A 26,905-nucleotide genomic window follows, 5' to 3' on the forward strand; every position below is an offset into this window, starting at 1 on the left:
TCAGTTTGCATGACTGACAATTAGAAAAAAGGCTTTTGGTCAGTTGAGCAAATATGATCTGGAGTCACTGACACAAATGTGGAATATCCCAGGGAAAAGAGGCACTTTTCAAAATAAAGTCACACTTTGAATTCTGGGAGAAGGAAAAGGCAGACAGTGGATCTTCTAATTTGAACATATTTTTAAAAACCTACTGGGTGTAACTGTAACAATCAGCCTATTGCAGTTAGAAGACACAACCTATGCTTGCACAAACTGTGTATGGAATGGTGTGTGTGGAGCATGTGTTTAAGGAGAGTGGACCACTGATAGAAAGCTCCCAAGGGGAAGAACTTCCCTAAAGCAACAAACACACATCTCTGCAAATTCTCACAGCTCATGTCAGAAATGGCTGATCTCACCAAATACTGATAATTTACACCTATTCTCCAGATGACAGTTACTGTCTAGCTTGTCTTAGTGATTCAGGCAGTGCATGAGAGTGAGGTCTGGTTTCTGCCAGAGCCTCTTTGTTAACTCAAAGGGACATGATACTGTCTTTCAAAATATTGTTCAAGAAAGGAGGAGGATTTAAGAGGTAGTCAAACATAGCACTACTGACTTTTGCATAACAGCACTCATGGAAGTGATCCTTCCATCAGAATTTACTTGTCTGAATACAGAGCAGGGTACAGGAGCCACTGCCTCCTCCCACTGGCATGAAGAAGTGAAAAGCAGCTCACTGGAGAATTCTGAGCAATGAGTCAAATTAAATGCAGTGAAGGGAACATACAGAAACCTCTACAAGAGCAGCAAGAAGAGAGAAACCACTGAGATCCCAACTCTCCACTGAGATCCCAACTCTCCCACCCAAGGTGACACCAGCAGGGCAGTGATGTGTCCTTACTTGGCTGAGCAGTCCATCAGGAATCAGTTATAAGGTACCTTACAAATAACAGCTATGATTGCTGTGCACACACATTGAACAGAGCACTTGAGTTGCAGTCTTTGCCTCTGTCTCTACAGCTCAGTTAATGACATTATAAAGCACCTTCCTGTTTCAAAAGACCCCCCCCCATCAGCTTGTACCAGAACAAGATCCTGCCACTGCTGTGCTTAAGAGACCTTTAAAGAAAGACACTGGGGAGGGGCCCCCTGAGGACAGAATATTACCCCAAGACACTGCTGAAACCTGAAACAGATGAGGGCTGTGATATTTCTTGCCCACTGTTACCAGATTAACCTTTCACCTGCAGGACTCACCACTTCTGTTTGCCCAACCTGTGATAAGCTGGAAATGAAGTCATTTTGACAGCTATAAAATGTCAGTTGTAAAAACAACATATTTGTTTTAGCTCAGTACCTTACCTACAGCATCTGCTATTCATTGCCATATTAGTGCATCCACAAAGGGAAAATAAGGTTCCTCACTGCAGTGGAAGAACGATGACACCGAGCTGCAGGATGCTAAGTCCAGGAGCCCACATCTTATCACAGCACTTGTGAAACTGAATCCTCCAGCTGCAAGAACAGATCCAGAGATGATTTTACAAAACACCTGGGGATGCATTTAAAACATCTGAAATAAGGAGGGAAGGTAAGCTGGAGATGACCTTCCAAGCTCTGTTTGCTAACATTTGCATGTAAATGAAACCTTACAGTGCTATGAATGGTACAATCAGGAATTCTCCTATGGCAAACTCTGTTACTGGCAATGATTCATCAACCTTTCACTCAGAAAAACTGACCTCCATTTTCTAAGACCTTGCAGAACATTCTGTGGAGATTAATCGGGTTTTGTCAGGCTTCATAAAGGCACGGTGGTGAATATAGTGTGTTTAGGTGTGCCAGTCACTGATCTCACAAACACAGATGAGACAGTCCTCAAGAGAATGAATATCTGTTGGTAACTGGCAGTTGCCTTATATGGGTGACTCTTCATTATGTGGATTTTCTTCCCTTCCCCAGTACCAAATGTAAGTTATTTGGCACATCTTCAAAGTAACAATTTCTTGTGTCAACGAAACCTCATACATTACTACAATTTGGTTTTCTTACACACATTTCAGAAATGTGCAATCTTTGTAAAGTTACATAGATTTTATGACTTAGTTGAGGTTAGTAACTTTCCAAATGGAAAAGATATCAGCAAGTTCTGTGCTCACAGACATGCGGGCCCTTGAACAGTGATGCAGATGTTTTTCCCACAGAAATATGTCTGTATATTTAAAAAAACCAAAAAACTCCATGATCTACAGTCCAGGGTCATGCTACAACTCCAGCATATGGCAATGAGTCAAAAATGTTCAGCTTTACTCATTTATAGGATATTTCAATTGCCTGTCATTACCACTGACCTTTTGCTAACACAGAGTATTGACCTGAGCTAGGGTTGAATAATCCCCTGCCACAGAAAACTGCTGCTGCAAAAGCCAAAGAATATTTGAGATACCTGATGTAACAAAAAGATAACCAATGGCACATGTATTCTTTCCAGGCATGGTTTATTGAAAACACACCAAACTGTTATCCTACATACCTGGTTTCTAACAAGCATTCTACTTGTCTGCATTATGGAAAGATCCTATCATAATAATAATACATTCTGTCACGGTAATATTTGTTCTATGAAAAGCATAATCCACCTTTTTTTCCTCTCCATACTTGTAAAATCAAACCATTCTAAGTGTTTCAGTTTATAGTACAGTGTAAATACAATGCAAAATCCCACCAGTCTAATCTACAGAGAGAATGTTGAGCAGTTATTACAGAAAACACATTGTTGATTTTTTTAAATTCTCCTACCATGAAAATTTTAAGGCACATGATAGTTACAAACACATTAGCTACTAATTACCAGTAAGCTTCTTAGTCTAGTTATTTTGTTTTTTTTCTGAACAGTAAGAACCAGATTGGCAGGCCTTGTAGTATCTGCACCATCTTCCTCCTCACCTTGGACTTCAGATCATCCTACCCTGATGTCAAACTTTAAACAGAAAACAAAGGCTCATAATATCTTCCCCTTAAATGCACTAGGTTAGTTACTGTATCAGTAAATCAGAGATTTTCTCTGTCAAAGATAAGGAAACACCAGATTTTAGGGGTATCACAAAGAAATTTTGCAAAAAACTACACCTATATAAACACCTTCAAAAACTCCACCCCAACAGCACAAACCTGCTGGCTGAAAGTATTGGCACATTGTAGGTTTCACTGAGCCAGCAGTGGCTCAGCAGATGAGGCTATAACCACTCTTATGTGCCCATTTGGCTTCTGAAGCTTTGCTTGCTCGAGGGTTTGACATGTGCACCTCTCTCACAGGTAGCTGAGCCCATGCTCAACCTTAAGGCAGGTAACAGAAGGTAACTCACCACCTTCAGTCTCATGAAACTGCTCTAGGAGTGAAAACTGCTTGCCTAGCACAAGGCTTTCCTGCTAGAAAGCATTGCTGAAACTGCTCCTCAGAGCTGGCACCAACTTAGGAAACTGCTGTAACAGACATGCCACCCCTGGCTTTCTTCATGGGTCCTGACAGCAAGTCAGTTCCTAGTCCCAGGGGCATCTTGGCAACAGAGACCAGATTTGCTTTTCTGATAGAAGCACATTCAGAACCAGGTCTGAGCATGTGAGAACAGATCTGGGATAGGCAGCAGTTATGCCAGAACAGAAGACACTGAAGATTGGGACCTATGGCTGCCCAAGCTGTTCCCTAGGGAGCATTTCAAGCTGACAACACACCTAGAGTTGTATGTATGGCTATACTGCTACTTAAATCCACAACAGAACCAAAATGTCCTACAGCCTTGCCTTTTGCTCTCCTCCTTGGATTCCACAGACACACTGACTGAGCTGGGAACCATAAAGCACAACTGCTGCACACTTACTTGATGCTTCTCCAGGGGAGTTGGCACAGAGTGTTTGTTCAGTGAAAATGCCAGGGAGATATGTGAGCCAACTTCTAGGAAGAAGGTTCTATAGTAATCACATGCTGTCAGAAGTCTCCCTCTCCCCTGTGTTATCTCAGCCCTTACTGGGCCATCAAATTTCCTCCTCCTCTTTAGCAGGAGTCTTGCAACACCATCACTTCCTTCCACAACCATCCCTCCCACTATGATTTCTGCAGGTAGAAATCTCTTCTATCCCAGCCCCTTGCAGGCAGATTCCCTCCTGTTTTCACAGTGGAGTCAACAGTAAAAGAGGAGGTCACAACCTGAGCCCTAAAAAGCAGTGCCTGCCTTTTAGCAGGAGACTCTAGACCCTACTGCAGCATTAGTCAACACACACTGCCACTTTCCCTTCTTTACATACAGTCCCTGCTGCCAAAATACAACAATTACGGGTTCATACACCCACATTCCAGAACAGCTCAAACAGCCAGTCACACTTGAGCCAACAAGGGGAGAGGTGAGGGCAGGGGTGGGCACACATCCCACGAGTGAGCCCCTGGCCACTGACAAAAAGGACATTAAATCACCAGACCTGGTTCAAAGTACTCTGCTTTGGACCTCAGCAGGTGGGCTGATAATACAAGGTGATTGTTTCACATACAAATCATCCCCCAATCTGTTTTCTTTCCTCATCATCCAAAAAAGAGTTAGTTTGTCAAGAAGAAAAACCCCCACAGTAGTGCTGAGGATGGGTTATTGCTACATACTTGGGAATTAGTTGTTAATGTAAGGCATGGGAAGGGTAGGGGTTTGATGTGTGATTCCCAGGGGAAGCCTTGGCCCATCAACTTGGTATCCAACTTCTTGACACACCATCCTCTGATTTTCTGCAGCAATAAACCATGCTGTCAGCTCACAACTCTGCTGGCTGCTGTAACACCCCCAGGAAAACAAAGAACAGTTTGCTACGATGACCTGGGCAGCCAGTGCCATTTAACCTGATAGGGACAGTTCAGGGTGCAGTGTAAATACAAAAAAGACTTTTGGGAGAAGTGAGATGGGGTCTGAATCTGCTTCTCCAATATCCTTAGTGTTTTTAGCCCATTAATGACACAGATGAACGTGGACTCCAACCCAGATTCTGAGTGTCCCTGTAGTGTCCCAATAAGAGCCATGGGATACCTAGGATTGGAAGTCATGACCATAATTGGCCCCAGTCACTTCACTTGCTCCCTCCTGCGGTTTTCTCTGATAACTTCTTGCTGGCTTTGACATATCTGCACAATAACTAAACCACAAAGTCTTAGCAGAGACTCCTTTCAACAGTCAGGTCTTTATTTTAAGTGAACTTTTTCTCAGACTCCTTTGGTAAATATATGATTTGAAGTAGATCAGGGACAGACTGACAGCATGGCCCTTCTCTTACACTGTTCTAGTCAGCTACAAAGCAGGTTCCATTGCTAATTACTGAACGTTTTTAAAAAAATCCTTTCATATACAAAAAGAATACACCAAGTACATAACCAAAAGTGATATAAAACTCTTCTGTGTAGCTTGGTTAAAAGGGTCTCCGCGTATTGGCAGAACAAGTATGAAAAGAGCACCATTGATATAATATACAGTCAGACGATGTATCTGGTTTCATTGCCACACTTTATGTCTACACAGAGAGACACTGCCCCGACATAGATAGTCACAGGTGCCTCTCTTTGCTTCCCTTGATCCGCTGAGCATCTTTGGCCCAATAGGACTCTCATGCAGGTGAAATAACAAATCTTTGCTATGTTGATTTGCTCCAAGCAACTTCACCTTCCCCAGGATCCAGAAGTGACACTGCAACGTATGTGGAAGATGAGGGTCAAAAGGGAGCGTGCAAAGCAGCACACGTATCATCCAAATCACTGACAGCTTCTGGCATCAGTCTTTTTCCCTGAATCAACAAATGCTTCCCTCTCCTGCAAACTACTTTACATGGTTTTGTTAACCTATTCTCTGCACAACAATATATATATATAGATATATAGACTTTTTTATTTATTTATATATATGTATTCATGTCAAATTTTTAATATACTCAAGAAGATACAAAGCTCTTGGTACTTGCCTTTTTTTAAAGTTTTTTAAAATTTTTTTTACAAAAAATGTAATGGTTACTATTACAGTAATATTTTGGGGGAGGTGAGATTGTTGGATACTTCCCCTTTTTAGTTACAAAAGGAACGGCAGGCACTGAAAACCGTAAATGATGTTTGCTAGACTCAAGGATGTGCTTTCCAGTCACACCGTTTTTAGGAGCTTGTTTAAAACTAAATGTGGCAATCAAAGAACAATGGCAACCAAGTAAAATCAGCAAAAGTCCTCTCAATGCTAATGCTGAGACATTTGCTTCCTATTCTCATCTGCTGCCCTCCCTTGACCAATGCCTGGAGAAAATCAGTGATCTGAAATCATTTAGTCCCCGGCATTTTCAGATACCACATTTGCAGAGTACATTTTCTTGAGGTAAACATTCCCCTACAGAAGGCAGGCCTTGGCATCCTGGAGGAGAGCTGCTGCACACAGGTGATTTTCACACCACGTGAAATATGCAATCTCAAAAGCAAAGGAACACAGAAACCATGACAATGATTTTAAAATGCCAAACCAGTTCCCTTTGTGGCATTTTTCATCAGGATCTTTAGCCCAAATCAAACATGGATCCAACACTGAAAAATTTATCAAATGTAAGTGACAGACCCATCTCAAATTTATAGTGTGTTCAAAATGAGACATCCTACAAAAAAGCTCCTATTTCCTTCAATGTCTTAACAGCTATGGCAAAAGTAGTTCATCATCATCAATGCAACAATGATACATTTAACATGTAAAAGCTCCTTATTGCAATCTTTGAGAACATGAAAATAAAAAGCCAGCCAACTCCATTTCCCAGCACATATTTCTGAACCAGGGACACTGAAACCTTCCATAAACTGCTTTTCAATATGTAGAAATAAAAACAGAGACATTACAGAATTCAAAAGGCAGAAGTATTGTACACCAGATTATAATGATAATATAGCACTGTGATTGATATAGCTTACTCTAAAAGCAGATTATACAGCTTGCATCAATTTTGTCATCCACTCTCCAGTTCATTTAACTAGCGTTTAATAGTTTTTGTTCTGCATTTTCTCCCTTCATTGAAATCCAATAAACCCACTCAACATTCCTGCACCTTCTGTGGGAATAATAAAGAAAACCTAAACATTTTTCAGAAAGCCTTCAAAAACGTTAAGAGTCACAGTTCAAAAGAAATCCCCCAAAACAAAAACCAGAACCATGAACCCCAAACCAGAAAAGTGCTATTCTCCTCATGGCTACACCTACGGTATCATTTCAAACATGCCGCAGTTCCCGTCTCGCTGTGAAGCTGCCCCATGATGTGCGCTTCTCCAACTTGGCACCATCCACACGTAAGAGTCACCTAAGAACACAGCCAGCTACATGGAAGCTTGGATTCTCTTTTCTTGCTTTTCTTCTTGCAGGAGTGGGAGGGAGGGAGGGGGAGGCGGTGGCTGTCTCTGGTGGGAATGTCAGGGAGTTAAGCAGCAGAGTGTCTCGCTGTAAGGCATCGTGCTCCGGGCGATGGCACTCGGGTGGGTTCGCTCCCCACGCCCTCCTGGGACCTGCAGCCCTCCCAGTCTGAATGGCAGTGGTGACTGATGAGATCCTCTGGGTCGATTCAATGTTTGTTTCTCCCCCCTCAATTAAAAAAAATGTGGTTGGACTTTAGCCCTGCAAAATAAAGTCAGAACTGATTAATACCAGTCATTAGCATGGCCTTGGTGATCTCCATCACCTTGTTGTAGGACTGTGACTGGAAATGCCAACCTATGCCAACACATGGGCTCTTTGATGGGCATGTCTGGGAAAAACAAGCACAAACTTAATTTTTCAAAGTCAGGACCCCACCTGTAGGGCTTTACTGCTCGGAGCAGAGTGCGGGAATGAAGCAGGCACCACAGGCACATTGATGCTACCCCGTGCCTGAGTCACCATGGCTCATCATGCAGCACTGAGCAGCCGTGGGAGGCCAATGGTGCCAGGACCTGCTCTGTGACAGCACCTCAAAATGCTGAAAGCCTTCTCTGGGCAGGTGCTTCCAACCAGAAACAGAAACCATCTGCTAACACCTTGCATTTCTATTAGACTGAAAGGAAGGAGGGAAAAAAATATCCAGCACCACCACCCAAAAACATACAGGAGCTTTCTCTCCCACTACTGAAAGGGATTTCCATGCAGAATTATGTGGGTGAATGACAGCTCATGGTTAGGAATTTGGGCCTTTAAAGTCTCTTGCCCATTCTGATGGGAAAGTTGCTCAGTGCCTTCATGACAGTCACTGAAATTTTCCTTTAGTCATAGCCAGGGGCACAACACCTGCTGTTCCAAACACAGCATCCTCTGACGGAGTGCCAGAAGGTATCACCGGGGTGACTCGAGCAAGACAGCAGGACACAGATTAGCAGTGGCAGGAGCGAGGAAAGGCTGGTAACATTACTGAGGAACTTGGCACATGGCAAAGGCACACAACTAGAACACAACAAAAAGGCACCTTTCTTTAGTAACACACAATAAAAAAAAAAAAAAAAGAAAATGGGAAGTGGGAGTTGTGGGTCACTATTTATTGTGTAACCAATATCATCTCTCCTTGCAAAGTAACTCCTGTACAGTCAGCAGCTTTCCTGCTGTAATTCGTGGGAACCTTAGGGGACATCCAAAAATAGTCAAGGATATGTTTTTTCTTAAGTCTCAGGCTAATCCTTATAATGAGCATTGAGGGAGAAAAATGGTTGGAAGCAGGAACACAATACTCAAATTCATTCCCATGGCCTAACAGCAGAAATATTTCACATTTCAGCTGACAACTAATCATTCACAATATTAATTTTCTGCCTGGTTATTTGACAGGTTATTTTTAATCAAACTGTGGTGTTTTATTGCATTTCATTAAAGATACACTGAATAGTATAAACACCACTTTTTTTTTCTTCCAAATGCACTTTCATCTATCTGTAAGTTAGCAGTTAGATTTGAAGAGATCCCACAGCTATACAGATCATGCACAAGAGAAAGTTATTCACTAGCCCCAATTACCATTAAAAGGACCTACCATGCATGCAAATTAGACCCAGGAGTCAACAGGCTGGGGTTTAATGTCACGGGCATCCACCAGATTCACCGAAGCCCTGTTACTCCTGTTAATGTTTTTCCTATTTGTGTCATTCTGCAGCACAGGGTGAGGAGTTAAAGCAAAACAGAGCGGATTAATCAAACAAAACCACCAAACAAGTCAGCTTAAAGTAGCACAAGGGAAAATTAGTGGTAGAGAAAGAAACAACATCAGCAAAGGCACAATACTGACAAAAGCATTTGCAACAGCCAAAAGGCCACACTTCCCTGGATTCCCAGCCTCCCTTGAGCTTGCACACAGCTCACGAGCCACAACCCCCACAGCCACATTTCTGTTTGGCAGCACAGAGAGGAAGAGCAGCAGCTGCTCAGCTGTGCCCAGGTGAGGGCAGGGCTGTGGCCACTGTTGCTGTGCACAATAGCCTGGATTCAGGCTACCCCCAGGTGCTCAGAACCAAGAGGCAGCACAGCCTATGGGTCACACACTGTTGAGGTGAAATGTTTTTTCTCTCTTTCTCATAAAAGCAAAGCAGGACCTCCTGAACTCTGGTTGTCCTTCACTTTGGTCATACACTGGAGTTAGGGATGCTTGATGTGATTTTGAGGGTTGCATTGGACCACGTTAATGAATTTTGAGTAGAAAAAATAACAAGTACTTGTTAATTTTCCTATCTTATCCTATTTTCCTTAAAGAGATATTTTTTGCCAAGTTCCTATTGATCAACATTCTTATATAACTTACTGCATCCATTCCTGCTGCATCCTTACACAACTGTACTTGAACTGTGATGAGGGAACTAGGAAGTTTATTTGACTGATACTGCCTCAAGCAGGACCATCTCTTGCCAACTGGAGGAGAGGGACACATTGTAGGACTTCAGTAATCAGCTTAAAAAAAGTCCAGGCAGATTGAAGCCACTCTCCAGGGTGTACCTTCTTGGAAAGGCAGAACACAGCAGGAAATGCCTGACTAGGCAAGTTAAAACAGACAAGTTGGTGCAGTTTTCCTAGTTTACCATCTAGGGAAGTATTTTTCTCCAAATCCCATTTTTTTATTTCCCTGTTCAACGATGGTGGGTTTGTCTTTCAGCTGACTGAAGTTTAACTGCTTCCCATCAACAGAAATCACCTGGATTTTCTGGTTTTATCAACAATGTGCTGAAGGTTATTAAGGACAGCCTTCTGCAGACTAGCAATAGTGTCTCCTACCACTGACTCTTATTTCAATGAATCCTCATTTTCCTTCTTGAAATTACTCCCCCAGGGGAAAATCCAAGCTTGTATTAAGGCCAGGGAGAACTGGTGGCCACAGCATTTTTACATTCACAGACTTTTTACTCTGAAAAGGTACAGAAGTGCAACAGAAATTACACAGAGCCTACTGAGCCACACTTGCACACAGCCCATAATACAAAAAATCTTGTAAAGTAAGAATTATTTTCATTTAGAAAGTAGTCTAAATTTGTATTTAGAAAACACACAGAGAACTGTGCATGTCTCTTCTTCGCTCTCAATCTCCCTGGCCCATGGCCATGGTCCACCATCAGGACTGTGAATGAGTGCTGCAGAAATGAGTCCTATTCACCACACTGCTGGACATGGACACACAAGATCACACCTATTTCTCATGATGAAGACAATAAAGCAGCATGACAACCTGAAGAGACTTGTCAAAACAAAGTCTGAGCACAGTTACACAGCTCAGGGCCAGGGAATTCTGCCTGGACAACAGGCAACAGAACAAACACTTCCTATCTTTACAACCTCATCCATTTACAAGAGTACAGGAGCAAGTACCTGCACTTGCTGCTGCACTGGAAAGCAACATTTTGTTTTTATTTCTAGTTAGCCAAGTGCTAAATTACAAAATAATGCCTTTATGTGAAATAAAAGAAGGCCCTTTACACAGCCCCCTGGTGAGTGACTGCCCTGTGTTTCTGGCTGAGGACACTGGATCCTTTCTTCCCAAGGCACTAACTACCCTCAGCAGGAAGGGGAGCTCACTTTTAAAGGCTCCTTCTCAGAAGCATCTCCTGTGTTATCACTGCTCTTGTACTTGCGCTCCTTGTCTCGGTGGTCGATGGTGGAATATCCATCTGAGGAGAAAACACAACAGTCAGGCACAAAGCAAAAACAAGAGCAGAAACAGAGCTGATGCAAGCAGAATTCTTTAGCAAGGAAAACAAACCACCACAACCCAAAGATGCCGGCAGCCTGCTTCTCATGTGCTCCAGCTCTGAAATTTCATTTTTACTAGCTAAAAACAAACAGAGAAGCCTTCTTTTTATAGCACTGCCAGATGCTGGCACTCATTAGCAAGCAGCACTGTTTTCCTCCCAGCCTGCTGCACTTTTTAGTGTGCCCAAGGAAAGCAGCAAGTTGTCATCTCATGCCCTGTGGCTAATGAGCTCCAAATTCAGCCCAAATCCTGCATTCCTTGCTTAGCAGTCTGATTAATTGGCTGTGTTCATTCTCTGAATGCTCTGCAGCCTGTTACCACTTTTCCTGAGCCTGACTACTAGCAGGACATGACAATAATTTGGAAGAGTCCCCGTCAGAGCACTGAGAAAAAGGGCCTGTCGAGTTGGAAGAAATCTCAATGCAATCCCTGCTGTGCTTGGGCTGTCTTTCATTGCAAAGCAGCACCTGTTGGTGCCTTTTCTCCTGACAACTAAGGAACAGCATGAAAACATGATGAACACAAGGAAGAAAACTGTGAGAGAGTTCTATAAAGAAATGGCTGTAATTATTTCAGAACCTTTGCTTTGAATCATTGTCAGACAATGCAAAACTTAATTTATTTTCGTGATGCATCAAATTTCCCTCATTATCAGTGACAAATAGATCCTTGCCTGCTCTGCTTTGACAGCATTGTAATCTGGAGTAAACAACACCCAAATTTATACCTCCCTGTAGGCTTTTGTTTTCCCCTGTGTAACTGAGGGATCATTAATGTTTTCTTGTCCTGACAAACTGTGTTTTTAGAATACTACAAAAAGTTTTACATAAACTATGAAAATGCCTCTCTCTCTGTTTGTTACTTGCCTGTAACAGGCCATTAAGGAAAAGTGAGTGATGTATTTGTGGGCTTCTCATGGCACTGTTTGCCCACATGACAACTGCACACAGAGTCGGGTTAAACTGAGAAAAGCTGCAGTGTTCTGTGTGCCTCAAACCCAAGTGCACACAGACCAGCAAACAAGCACCTGAAGCAGGATGCATTTTTGACATCAAGGGCAGTAAAAGATGATTTAACCATGCTGACCAAAAATAACTAAGGAATTTTGGAGTTATACATGTAGTTCACAGATCATAAAGCATGATTTCTTACACAGCATTAAACTTACAATTACTTGTTGACAATCAAGATGCTTGACATTCTTAGCTATTCCTTTTGAACAAAAAAAGAAAAAAACCAGCTGCACCCAGCTACCCAGCCAGCACTCATGGGGAACGCACGACCAATAATTCTCTTTCAAATGACAGGCATGAACATTGCTAGTAGGCTATGTCCTAATCTACAGATTCATCATCTAGTTAGGACAAAATACTTCACAAAAGTATGAATTCAGTGATGCAAAAACAGAAAATTAAACTTGCAGCATCTGGGTGGTAGCTTTTTACAATCTCATGGTAACTCACAAGGATGTAATGGATCACTTTGCATTTTTGTAGTGGCATCATCATGGATGATCGACAAATACTTCCAAAAGGAATTGCCAAGACACAATGGAAACCTTTGAACTACCCCCAGAAAGCCACAGCCACTAAGTGAAGCTGATGGCAGCTGTGATAATTCCCAGGGAGCAAGGTCATTAGTAAATTATAATAATAAAAAATAAAAAACCAAATCAGATATTTAATAATATGAAAAAGTTAAAACTCCCATACTTAGCCAGGACACATCAGCAAGAGGAAAATCCAATTTTTGCACTGGCAGTAATCTGACAACAAAGAACACTCAAGAACTTTGCCCTTTGCATCTGAACTCCAACACATTTTGCATTTTGTCCCATGGGCCCCTGGCCTGTACACAGACTGGCACCCACAGGTCATGTGTCCAAAATCCACACACTGTTCTATGCCTCTGTCAAGATAAGCAGCAGCAGAGATAGGAAGTTCATGATTTGATCAAATAAAATGAGAAATTGAAAGAGGCTGCATTAGAGAAGAAATACCTCGCTGCCCTGAGAACCACAGCTCTACAAGGAAGTTAGAAATCTGCTTCTCCCATATTTCAGATTCATTTGAAGAGACAATTAGAATTAACTGCTTCTGTGGCATAAAGATCTATACATATCTTGCTGCTCCAAGGTATAAGTACATTACTTTGACTTAATACAATCCCTTGTATAGACAAAAGTTACTTTGGTCAATAGAACAATGTCCCATCCTTGGCTTGTTTATTTCTCTCTCTCAGCATCCTGCTTGTTGTCATCTCTATTGCTTCTCTATCTCCCCCTCAATCTACAGCAACATTTTTATGTCATCACAGATTACAGGACCAAATACATGCCTGCCAGTGTCAGTCCATTTGTGCCCTCACACAGTTCTCAACTTACAAAAGGTCAAACCTCTAAACCCATCAAAGAGAAGGAGGAGAAAGGAAAAGTCATGCCTGAAGATGGGCATGGAGAACAGTGGCATTTGAACTCTGTGTATCTGGTCTGAACAATTTCACTTCCCAAGTGCTCCTGTCTGAGTGCCTGCAGGTTAACTAAAGCACACACAGAGTTCTGGAGGATTTGGCACAGACTGGAGATCACCATTCTGCTGCTTCTGCAGAGAGCTTGGGGCAGGGCCCCAGGCACACAGTGACAGTGGACTGCTGCTCTGCAGCCTGCCTGGAGTGGGGACACCTGACAGACCTGATCATCCCATGGTCACTCATAATATGGGGTTTCTTCTGTCTCCCAGCACATCCACACCCTGCCCAGGCTGTTCCACTGCCCCAGACAGGAAGGACCTGACTGCTCCAGTACTGCTGGCTGATGGGAACGGATCCTTCTGCCTCCCTCACCAATGACAGCCCAGTGATTTCCTCTGTTGAGAAGGATAACCCCTACAGCATTAGCAAAGAAGCTGCACCAGCAATTTTCTTTTTGTGATCTTGAAGCAGAGCCCATGTGGGTTAACAGGAAAGTCCCAGGCACCAGGACAGCCTAAACACTGAGAAGAACCCACAGAGGAGGGGCAGACAGGTGGGGATGTTCTGGAACCATCAGTCCTGTATGGATGTACTCTGCAGGGGATGAACACTGGGCTGGAAGGACCAGTTCATTCCAGAGTGGAAAAAGAACAAAAACTCCAGAACATAACAGTCCACTATGAAGTTAAAATCTGAAAATATAGTCTAGAGCAGCCTTCTCATATTAATATGTCCATAAGACAAAAAACATGCAACATTTGGAAGAGCCTGAAGAAAAGAGATGAAATGTTGTTATTCCAGTTCCCTGGAATTAAGGATAGTAAACTGGATAAATGAAGTTGTGCTATTTCAGAGGTCAGCTGAAAAGAGAATAAAGTCATAGTCATATTGGAAGTAAAAAGCACTGAAAAGCTGGAATCAGGAAAATTTGACAGATCTCATCTTCTAAAGGTGATAAAAAGACTGGAGAACAGCATGGCCCAGAGAATCTGCCTGATGCCGTACATACGCTGTAAATTTGCATTTTGTTTTGTACTCAGGGCTGCACCAGTAACTCCTGAGAGCATAAGGCAGCAATTAATACTGAGACTATAAACAATCAGCACTGCCCATTCTGCAGCACCTGCCAGCACACAGCTATTCCTGCCAGGCAATCCTCTACAAAGACATTTTCTTCCATTGTGAGAACAAATGTTTCAGTGTTCCCTAAGGCAAAATACATATGGACAGTTGATTCATGGCAGGTGGCATCTCATTTTTCCAAGAATACAAAAGGTAATATATAATACCTGTTCTTTTACTTTCTGAACATGCTTGGCTTTTTTTTGGCTCTAACTTGCTATTTTATTCAATCACAGTTACTAATAGCAGTGTACCAAACTGATCTGGAGGCATTCATACAGGTGCATTTAAATAGGTGCAAATTCTCAAGACACCACACAGCACCTTTATCTACCTTGGTAAAGGGAAAAAGCCCTACAAGTTTAACACTACAGAGCTTATCAGTCTCAAAGCACATCACTGCACTGACAGTCAGTGGCTCTTCTCAGTCTAGAGGAAAAGCCAGGCTCATTTAGATGCAGGTAAATGGAAAGCAGAGTCATGAATATCACACACACTAACCTATTTTTGGTTTTATCTACAAAAAAAAAGGCAGAACAGATTTAAATACAAGCAATACATTGAAGTAAATTTTCAACTCTTTCTTTCAGAATCCTGGAGACTTCCAGATCTGTAATACGGAATGCAGCTGCCTCAGGGACCAAAGAGCAGAATGAAAGCTGGGTCAGTGTACCTCCAATATATGCATGAAGTAGTGGGGGAAATTGGTGTGACACTCTACATGTATACAAAGAAAAAAAAAGACGATGACCAATATTTTGTGAGGTAATGTTTTGGTTTAAATGTCAGCTTTATCCATCTGAAATAATATCTCCTAGAGAAATAGCTGAACTTTCCTGTGAGTGACAGTGTGCTCTATTGGAACAGACAGAGAGTTTGATCTATGACTGAATTTACCTGGGCCAAGTTCATCCATAGGTATCATATCCCGACTCCCCGACTTCTCATTATCTAGAAAACAGAAGCATTGGAACAACCTGAGGTATATTTGCTTTTCTCAAAACCTGGTAGTTCTGAATTAGTCACAAAACCAGAGAGGTTGATAAAGTACTGAATGCAGAGATTATTGTAAAAAAAATTCCCGAACTATTCCATTGTTATCCATTCAGAAAGGGAAGTCTGAATCAAATTCTTCAGAGAGCACATGTAATCCATGTATTTTCTGCTTTGGCACTGTAATACAGGGCTTTCTCTCTCAAACAGAAACCACAGTTCTGCTTTGGACTACCTACCACAATTAACAAGCTTCTCTTTGGTCTCTCCAGAGTAAAAGAGAAGGAAAATAAGTCAGGGTGCAGCTTCTCATGGCACACCAGCCAATCCAGCATCTGCTGAGCCAACAGAAAACTAATCCACAAAGAAAAGAAGTTTCTTGTCACATCAGCAAGCTGACCCAAATCATCCTCAGTCTCCATCATGTGCCAGGTTTGATCAAAGACAGGGAGGGTGGAAACAGGCAGGGCAGTGTGGGGCTGTTGTTTCTGCAGTAGCCTGCAGTTAAACCAGAGAAAGTGCACCAGACAAATCCTGCTCTTAGCAACCAGAGCCAGGCTCAGAGACACAGCAATCATGGTGAAATCAAAGCTGGTGCTACACTGGTGTTGGTGTGGCTGTGCCTCATGAAAAAGCACAGATAGGATTAGTTGGAGCTTGAATAAACTCCTTTCCAATAAAAAAATCCTGCATGGTAGAGGAAGAGACGGTGCCAAAATGGGCACATTTATTTAAAAAATGGAAAGACTCCAATACAGAGTAGGGGTAAGATCAACCCCACTTGCAGGAAGATTAAACTGATAACACTGCATCCAAGTTGAGAAAACGGTATCAGCAGTGTACATTTTGTAAGGAAAGAAATTCTATCCATCTCCAAAGTAATAGGGACTGATTATTTTGAGACTGTGGGGTAAAAAGCACACAGGAATAATTCATTTTTACCCCCTTGTGCTGTAACACAGTCACAGCAAATCCAGAAAACCAGTAAAGCACTATATGACAAGCGATAAAGAGAAGAACTGACCTTGACTTTTATCCACCAGAGGCAAAGTGCTGTCATCATAGCCAGACCTGCCAGCAGTACCTTTGGAACCCTTTGGAGCTGCAGAAACAGACTACAAGAGAAAAACCACACAGACACCAAATTGCTACTCATGGAAACTGAACAATACAAATAAATGAACCAACAGCACGGGGAGAGATTATGGAATGCACTTAAGCCCCCCTTCTGTTGATAATACGGAACTTTTAATACGGAATATAATAATACTGATAAGACAGAATATTTTTCATTTTCACATCAATTTGATAGAGTTTTCTCCCTGTTTTCTCAATGGCAGCACTGCTGCCCTGTGAAAGAAGCAAAAGCCTTCCACAAGAAAAGGTGAGGAGGCTGCATGTCAAGCAGAGGTGGCTGCCCTAGGCTGCTGTACACAATGTTTCAAAGGAGACACAACTAAGACAAGACATACTAATTCTTCCACCAGTAAATCGGGGCATTTGGGCTGTACAGGAAGGCAAACTCCCCAAACCTAACAAGCTGCATTCCAAAGACCACACCAAAGCACAGCCAGACATCTATGCAGGATGGTGTTACTGAGTAGGGTACAATCCACTGTGCTCTCCACGGAAGAACAGAAGTGAAAACGAGGATCTACAGACTGCAAGGGTGGCCTAAGTAAGGACATCTCCACTCAGGCACTTCCAGAACCTATTTAAGATCTTTACCTGAAAGTGTGACTTGTTCCACCCATCCTTCTGAAGGGCATTTCGTAGTTCTTTATAGCTCCAGATCATCTGAAGAATGTGAGATGCTGCTTTTGTTTCTCTGGGAGACTGGCTGATTTGCAAGATAAAATGACAGTTTAAGTATCAAGCAACGTCCAACTATTTGTATGTTAATACTCCACACAGCTATTATTTGAACCTATAACTAATGGGATATATGTGAAATCATTCAGTGATTTCCTAATATCTACAGGTATTTGCTGACAAAACCAGAAATTGAAATGATGAATTTTGCACATTTCTGTGTTTTCAGAGGTATTGCTGGACAAGCACTGTCAGGTCAGGTCAGAAGCCCTGGTGACACTTTTGTCTTGTAGCTGTCATTAACAAAAAACAGACACATTCCATTCTGCCTGGATTTATTCAGGAAAAAAAAACCCCAAACCAAAAAAAACGTTCTCAGCTGCTTTTCAAACCTTCATCCCAATGTACACCTATTCATCACTATTCAATGAAGTTGCTCCATGGTTTAAAATACCTTACACAGTAATTTCGGTCAGCAAAAAAAAGTAAGCTGTTTTTAAATCGAAAATGAAATTTTATCTACTCCTTACTAAGTCAGTACACAGACACCTTTTATAATATAGAACAGGTGTAGATTATTGGTGGCTCTCATATTTAGTAACAATATAACCCAAGAAGGCTACTGCAGCCACCCTCCCAGAAGTCTGCAGCAAACACACCTACAATGAACTATGACATGAACTACACGAAACAAAGTTTCCTCTACAGCAGTCAGAACAGAGTTCTTAAATGGAAGAAAATTTGTCACTTAAATCACCACCAGCAGCCCTTTGGCCAGAACAATTACCACACACCATTAACCATTTCACTTAAAAGAAACAGATTTCATCACTGGCATTCCAGCAGTGGAACACTGCCACAGAAAAAAGGCTTTCCAAACTAAAACCAAAGATCATGATGTCACTGCAAATGCTGCCTGCTGAGTGTATATGTGGTGCGAAGATGATTCTGACAAGGAGAGAGCACATCTTAACACAACTGAAGTGACTCATCAATTAACCTTTTTCATCAAGTACATTTAAAGGTGCTGGCTGGCTTTACTTTGTTTATATTAACTGCTGAAATTACAGCTCGGAAACGTTGGGATGCTCCAATACTTTCACAAAGCAAAAGCTGCTGTTCATAGTGACATTTTCATGTTTGCAAGGAGTTCTTATGCCTTTTGCTTTCAACTGTCACTTACCTTGACTTGCTGATAGCTACCAGCTTCTGAATGCCCTGTGTCTGGATCAGAGACCTTGCATTTTCTGAGCTGTCAGTAATGATTTCATGGATGGTATTCAACACTGCAACCACAGTGTCCTCTTCCAGGTTCTTTGCAGATCTCTGCTGCCTGCTGGGCAAATTTCTTACCAGCTCACCCATGGCATAACTACCTAGATAAGGGGAAGAGATACCATTAGGCAGCCCTAATAATCATTTCAGCTTTCCAACCTGAATGATAGAAGTCAATGGTGTTTGCTATATTGAAGAAACCCCTTATAATGCATGTGTTTTAAACCACAAGACTGTAACTTCACAGAGTATTTATCATTCATTCATTATTTCAAGGTGATTGACAGCTGATAAAGCTAAAATAAAGTCCTTCATCACAGATTCTGAAAGGTATTGAGGAGAGAAAAAAGGCATTTTTACTTAGAATTTTACAGCCAACATCTATCATATTTTGCAAAGCCTGAGGCAAAAAAGCATCCAGTAGTGGCTAATGCCAGGTATTCATGCTAATACACACACATGGTTTACTCAACTTAGCCCTGTAATAGGCCTTCTGGGGCAAGGTGGGCAGCCATGCATTTATTAACCTTCTCCAACAAAGGTAAGAGAGCGTTTCCTCCTGGGTGCAGCTAGCCTTCTCCATGTATAGTACTTGAGAAAAAACAGGGAATCTGGACTTTATCATTCCCAGGTATCCATCTGTACCATTTGCCTGGCTACACCTCTGAACTATTAAAATGAGAAGCTGACATATTAAGGTAGAATCTCACCTTGCTATTGCCATGATGGCCCTAAACATGTCACCAGAATTTCCTGGCCTGACAAAGCTAGAGTTTAAACAAATACCTTAGTTAAATACAGAAGTCATCTAGAGGAAAAAACTCATCTCAGCTGAACCTTTCAAGATTCCTGCTTATGGGCAGGTGAATGTTATTTACCACTTTGGATAGGAGCTACAGCAGCGCTGAACATCAACTTGAAGAATATCAAGTTGTTTAGTGTCCAGCTCCTACAAGTATCCACCAGGCAAAGGGATGAGAAAGGAAGGAGGAAGCAAAAAACCAAAGGTACAACTTTAGAGCTCCCTGCACTTCCCCAGGTTAGCTCAGCACAACAAAGGCCAGATTCCCACTCTAACTGGAGTACCAGGCAGGCCTAAGGAGCAACATCTATGAGCACAAGTCCCATAACAACCAGAGCTAAGGAAAAGACAAGAAACCTCTTATCCCATCCAGCCCTCTGCACATCTACTACACACACTCCTCTCCTGCAAAAAAGTATACCTAATGGTTCTCTCAAATTAGAGATCTCCCTCAAGCCACAGCTTGTTTGAGTGGGCTGGACATACATTCTGAGCTAATAGCTCCCCACTTGGCAGATACATGGATGGAAACTGCAGAGAGAACAAATCCTCAACACAAGGGACAAAACCTCAGGTCTCAAGGGTCTCCAAGCTCCCAGGCTGGTTAGAGAAGTTCAGAAGATACCTATGAGATCTTTATTGCGGCGATCCATGGAAAGGTTTCTCAGGGCAATGGACACAGCCCTCACAACCTTGTCTGAGTCGGACTGGAGCAGCTCCACGAGCACCGGCAGCCCCCTCTCCTTCCGCACCGTCGCACGGATGTACGTGGACCACTGACCAGGACACACAGGGGAAAAGAAACAACACCAAGTACTGTGAGTTCATACAGCTGCTCTTCCCTTGCCCCTGGCACTTCCTTCAGTGCCGTAACTCGTTTTCTCTCTGCAAAGACCAGTTAGGTTGTGGGTGCTGATTTATCCCATTGCCTTCAACCTTTCAAGTTCACCAAGAACCAAGGAAGAAAGGGTGTGTAAGTTCATCCTACAGCTTCTGGGGAAAGAGGGCAGGAACAGAAGGAAGAAGCATCATCTGCCAGCATCTGTTCTGAACACACCTTGGTGTGAAAACACATCCCTCTGGATTAGGAAAAAAGAGGTCACTTGGAGGAAACACTAAAGCATCTAAAGCACCTGTTATCTTCCTCCTCCTCCAATTTCATGGTTTTATTCTGTTTCATGATTGTTTTTCAAACAAACCTGTATTATTTAAAATAAGCTGGCAGGCAGCCGTGAAACACCACCCTGCCAACCCTCAGGCTGCTATCAGTCCCACTTTGCTGAGCAGTTCTAGAAGTAATCAGGCAAATCTTTGCGAGAACTGCCTGATTAGTGCTGGGGATGCTTCACAGAGGGTATTAGGGGACACTCTGGAGTGCAGTTTCCTCAGCTAACTGTCAATCCAACAAGTTAAGTATTCAGAACACATAACTATCTAATACCAGGCTTTTCTGAATGGACAAAGCAATGCTTACATGGCTGAAGTGGTGGCACTGAGCATAGTTCTGCTATGTAAACATCACCAGCCCAGAAGATGCAAAATGTGTTCAATAAGCAAATTGAACTAATTTCCTTGACATTCCCACTTCCTTCATTTTTAAAGGAGATACAAGTGTACAAAGTAACAGTGCACCTACAATGGGGCATCCCCTTATTCTTTACTTACACAAAGGAAACAAAAAAAGACTGAAGACTACACTCACCATCCAGTTGCCAGCACTGAGGTTCTGCAAAGCTCCTGCTGCAGCTTCCAGAGTGTTGAAGTTCTGACTTTCAGTGAGGATGGAGAGGTACAGTCGGACCACATCTGGCTGGTACAATAATTCAAATCCTGCAGGTGGGGCAAGAGGAGAACAGAAGCAAGAAAGGCAGAGAACACAATGTATAAACAAACACATACTCCTATTTAATAACCTAACAGAACAACCGAAAGCTGTGACGACACAGAAGGAAGAGCTTTTGTCATGTCCAAGACATTCTATCCACAATTGCTGGAAATGGTGGAGACACCAACACTTTAAGGTTGTCAATAAAGGCTGACAATTGTCTTAAGGTTGACAGTTCTTTCTGGAATCTGTGCTATGCTATGAACTGCCCAGAATGCAGGTGGTGACAAGGGACAATTTTTGCCTGTGACAATTACTACTTTGCATCTCTAGACTGGGCTGCAAATTCACCTTGCACTCCTGTCCTTGTTCAAGTATCTCTCAATACTTTTAGAGACACAAAGAGCAGGACCAAACAGAGTGAGCTACACCATCCTGTCAGCCACGCCCTGCACACACCTAGGGGACAGAAGGAAGGGGCAGGATGTCAAAATGACCAGCACCCCCAAGTGTGAGTGGCAAGGAGGAACACTGACTCTAGTTCAGATATTCAGCACAGAAATACGCCAGCATTGTCCCACTCTGGGAGACTGTGACAGCCACATCTGTGTAGTCACTGTAGCTGCTCTGGTGGCCTTTGGGATGTTTGCAGTAAGGAAGCATTAGGTAATGCAGTAAGCATTACCTAGGAGAGGATTTCTAGTAAAACATGACATCAAAGAAAGCATAAAGGTGTGAAGAAGCCTGGGCAAAGAGGCAATTTCAAGCTTGTTTTGAGCAAAATAATTTTTATTATTTGTACGCATGAAAAGAATGTTCTTCACATAACAAGATGCTGTCCTAGAATTATAGCATAATTCAAAGCAAGTTTACTACTAGTAAGACAGGAAACCTCCAAACACAAATCACTTTCTCTCTTCAGCACTTTCTTTTCAAAATCACCCATCTCTCATACACACATCACAGACTATCATATTTTAGACATCTTCGAGCAATGCTGTCCTATCCAGTGGAGATATATTTTTTCTTCCCTGTTGCTAAAGGCTTCCTGAAATAAGAGCCTTGATTTTAAATGAAAGTATTTCTCCACATCCTTCATATGGCTCTGTGGCTTTCTGAGTCAAGACCTCAGAACTCAGCCCTCTAACACTGTCTATGAACATAAGCTGTGTTAACCCCCTGGCTGTACAGCAGGTACTTATCCCACTGAAAGCAAGCAAACACCATCAGCCAAGGTTTGTTCCATTCCAAAAATCCGATCTATGCATGAGGATCCATGAGGATCCAAGTACTGGTTCATACTTTCCATGCTCAGCCTCTCGTGTGCATCCAGCACGCCCAGGCCCTTCTCCAGTGACCGGACACTGAACCTGCTCCATGGCCGTGTCTCCTTTCAATGCCACCACTTGCCTGCTCCACATGACACCCTAGAGATACGTGCAAACACAACAGATGGCAACCCCCAAAGGCATCCTGCCAATCCATACCACTGACTTTGTTCTTCTCGAGTGTCCTCCCCTTGTACTGGGATCATTGCCCTCTATATTGAATGCTGAAGAAAAACTACCATTACTTAAGCCATGAAGCATGAACAGTTGTACAGCTTTTCTCCATTCCTTGAATAAGTCTGTGATTATCTGACTCCAATACAACCTTCATATCACCCTTTTCCCCTGCCACTTCACAAGGTGAACTGGCAACCTAAGAACTTCTCAAGAAAAAACACTGCTGATAAGCGCCTGGTGTTCCTTTCCTGAACACTAATACTTAAAAATCTCTTAGGATAGCCTACTGGAATTTTGACACTGTTATCTTTTAAGGAAGCTTTGCTGAAATGTAAATCAGATCAGCAGAAGAGATGAAGGCAGGTTCATTAGCAGATAATATTCATACAGAACATTTTCTGCTTCTGTATCTGAGCTCAGACTTGCCTGTGGTTCAACAGGATGCAATTGTTCAGCCAGTCTTCTGTTTAGAAGTACCCAGTTGTAATTTCGTCACACTTGGAAACAGCCCCACACTGTTACTCTGTCCTGTTATTTAAATGCAGTCTGTGATGTGCCCTTCCTGTCAGTCTGTACACTCCTTTTTGACTGGACACACGTCCTTCCTCAGCACCTTCTGTGTATGAGCGCTGAGACGCTCCAACCTCCTCCCCTCTGCTCCCCTCCTGTGGCCACAGCTGCATTCCAGTCACGCACCTCTCACCCGTTCTCTGTCATTACCTCTCTCCATGCATGAAAGCCTCTCCTTTTTCCTACTTACTACTGTAAGAGCATCTCAAAAATGCCTTCACCTTCTCTCTTCAATAATGCACAGCATTTTCTCTACCAACCACCAGTACCTTCCTGCTTAGGGGCATAACTCCTTAGCAGGTGGTGGATGATTCCCACCTCACTCTACCCCCTCCCCCTTTTCAACTACATTTATGCCTCTGCCCTACTGGCACCTGTCTCAAACAGCGCCAGTGAGTGCTACACACTACCCACAGCTCTGTCCTCCCTCCTGCCTCCCCTGCTCCTCTCCCAGCACTGCAGCTCTTCTGGGTCAGCCTAGCTATGCCAGAGAAAAGCAGCAGGAGTACCAAGAATGCCCCTCACGGAGGCTGCTCATTAGCAGGGATGAAAAACTAATAACGAGAAAGTTGCTGCTGCACTGGAGGGTTTTCCTTCTCTGACAGCAAGCTGACACTTTTCATAAGCATTATAGTGCCTTAAAAAGAAACAAACAAGTTTTAGATTTTCTCCATCTGCCTCCTGTCCTAATGAATCCAGCTCTGCTATTTATAGGATGCAATTTGTCTGAATTATTATGAATTTCCTACCAGTGTTGCATGAAGGCCTTGTACGTTTTTCCATGAAGCGCTTCACGCACATTCCTGGGAAGCACAGCTGGTCTCACCTCCATTAAGCAGTTGCTTCTTTTCAAAACTGATTTCCTTAATTTCAAGATCATCTTAATTATTTTTTTCAGGTAATGATACTTTTATGAAAAATACAGCTAACTCCTTACACCCATTTAAAAATGGATAGAAGAAATGAGAAAAGAGGGTCATTAGTGATAGAGAATACATCAAACGATAAAAACATCAATTGTTTTTCTTTTTTCTTTAAAAAGCTGTTTTAATTATAGCCCAGATTTAGCACTGTTCTTAAAAAGATAATCTTCCTGAAATAAATGAGATTTTTCCATTGGTTATGGATTTGTGCTGAATTGCAATCTGCACTGTTTCCTCCTGGAAAAGCATGGAGATAAGTAATTTATTGCTTCTTTCACTGCAGAAAGCAAAGTAAACAAGTTCACTGTATTAGCTTTTGGCTTTCAGAGAAATGCCTTGGACAGTCATGTCACTGTGAGCATCAGACCTTTTGCAGTGTGTGAGCATTGCCCCAGCTAACAACAAGAAGAACGTGTCACAGAGGAGTATCTTCCATATTAGAGTCATCTCCAACACACTGCAGTCTCATCTTTCTGAGAAATGGGAAGATGAGCTTTTTTGTAGCAGAGTTGCTCAGAACTGGCAAATGGGACTATTTCTGTGTGAAGTTCACATTACCAGGACAGGATGTGGCAAGTACATTACCTGCCCAGGAAACAGTGACAGCACAGACAGCAATTTGAATCCTGAATGGAAAACACCTGAGGAATTAGCTGGGGCAGATTAGCCATCTCCATCCCTTCAGCCCTCAGTCCCCGTGCTGAGAATGATGCAGCAGCTCCTGGATTATCTCCTCCACAAAACTATTTGCTTTCATCTTGGCAATGCTGATCCTGTGCCTATACTTAGCTACATTCTGGCAATAACATGAGATACTGCACCAGGTGCCTATCTCTGATACACTCGCTTAATCCCAAATTCAGACAACTCTTTTTGGAACAAGGCTGCCAAACCCACTCCCCTTCACCACCCATTCCATTTAGGATTTATTCTGCCACCACAGGCATGGGAAATGATACATGTGGATGCTGGACAGATGAGGAATCGCCTGCTGCTGCAGCAGAAATACACTGGTTAATTTTCTATCCACACAAAACTTCTGGACTGATGCTTGAAACAACTGTCAAATTTCAAATTTCATAGGAAGCTGAAGGATGTTGACAACACTGTAGAAAAAAACCCAAGTAACTCCTAAACCGGGGGTGGGGGTGTGTCTGTGGAATCACTGAAGTGAACCTGATAGCTACTCACTCTTGCAGCGTAGAGACACAATTCCCACTCACTGCACTTGGCTTCCCGACAGAAGCTGCAGCAGCTCCTGGACTCCTCTGGGGCTGCCACTACAGCAGGAGGCGCATTCCCGGCCCACAGCCCCCAGGGGCTGCCGGCACTGCGAGCTCCGTGCTCGCCCTGAGCCGCACCTGCAGCGCCGGCAGATGGAGCGAGAGGAGCCCGGACCGCGCCTCCTCTGCAAGGTCACCCGAAAACAGACTTTGCACAGTGGAAAAACATCTCCCTCAGCAGCCAGGAAGCTATCAGCCAAAAACAAAAGAAAAAATTTAAAAAGAGAGTAAAGAGTCATGACAGTAAAAAAAATGAACACTAAGAGTCTGCACGAAAGAAAAGCTCCGCAGCCCTTGGACTCCTGCCCTCTGCTGACAGCCGGCCGGTACCTTCACCACAGCCTGCGCAGTTCATTGTCTGCAAGGTCTAAACCAGGGCTCAGAAGCATTTGCCACAAAAATGTTTTCAGAACACTTCAGCAGCAGATCAGTCCTGCAGTTCAACTCTCCCCTTCCAGGAACCCCTCACCTCACAGTGTGGTTTTATAGAAGACTACATGAAAAGCCCCATGGAAAGCTGGGGGAGGCAGCTGGTTACTTTAGTAAAAACAGTAATCAGATCCCTAAAAAAACCCGACCCATCAGCTCCCTTCCATCTGTACGCTGTGCTTCAGCACCCAGTGCACAGAGCAGCTTGAATGCCAACATAAACTTGCAAGATTCTTCTAATTGAAAGGCTTAGCAGTAGTGCGAGCGCAGCCAGCTCCAGCAGAGCCAAACACTTGGCATAACTGCCCGAGAATGCAGCTCGATGCAGATACATGCAGAATACTGAGTGACACACAGCACAGGCACAGCAAACTCTGCAACAAATGGAGATGAAATAATAGGTGGAAAGTTCTGAACAGTCCCTGTGGCTTTCACTTCAAGGTACAGCACAAGTCAGGACTGGTACTGAGCTTACTGCAGAGACTGAATCACAAATGCAGCATCCACCAGTGAGCAGCAGCTCTGAAGACAGACAGAACAGCCTTTGAATAGTATTGAAAAGAACAACCAGAATAATGTGGGACACACGAGACTCAAATCAGGCTTGAGGGTATGTTTAAGAAGAGTTTTCTATTTAGGAAATGAACACCACACTGTGTGACCTTTCCAACTAATCTACT

At 42.9% G+C, this 26,905-nt stretch overlaps 1 protein-coding gene across 10 annotated transcripts in view; it reads right to left on the reverse strand.

Annotated features, from left to right (window-relative positions):
• Positions 1–2,466: 2,466 nt before the first annotated feature.
• Positions 2,467–26,905, reverse strand: part of ARVCF (ARVCF delta catenin family member) — a 246,616-nt gene continuing 222,177 nt past the window's right edge. For 9 of the 10 annotated variants that reach the window (XM_063173445.1, XM_063173446.1, XM_063173437.1 and 6 more), the window contains 9 exons: positions 21,393–21,520; positions 20,316–20,466; positions 18,797–18,989; positions 17,530–17,641; positions 16,826–16,916; positions 15,706–15,759; positions 11,043–11,134; positions 9,019–9,132; positions 2,467–7,640 (listed from right to left, as the gene is read on the reverse strand). In XM_063173445.1, coding sequence (XP_063029515.1) covers positions 9,031–9,132; positions 11,043–11,134; positions 15,706–15,759; positions 16,826–16,916; positions 17,530–17,641; positions 18,797–18,989; positions 20,316–20,466; positions 21,393–21,520 — 923 coding nt within the window. In that variant the 3' untranslated portion in view covers positions 2,467–7,640; positions 9,019–9,030. The remainder of the gene's footprint in view (positions 7,641–9,018; positions 9,133–11,042; positions 11,135–15,705; positions 15,760–16,825; positions 16,917–17,529; positions 17,642–18,796; positions 18,990–20,315; positions 20,467–21,392; positions 21,521–26,905) is intronic. The other variant, XM_063173441.1, reaches the window with a different exon arrangement.

This window comes from Melospiza melodia, chromosome 20, assembly GCF_035770615.1.
Source record: "Melospiza melodia melodia isolate bMelMel2 chromosome 20, bMelMel2.pri, whole genome shotgun sequence".
NCBI classification, from domain to species: Eukaryota; Metazoa; Chordata; class Aves; order Passeriformes; family Passerellidae; genus Melospiza; species Melospiza melodia.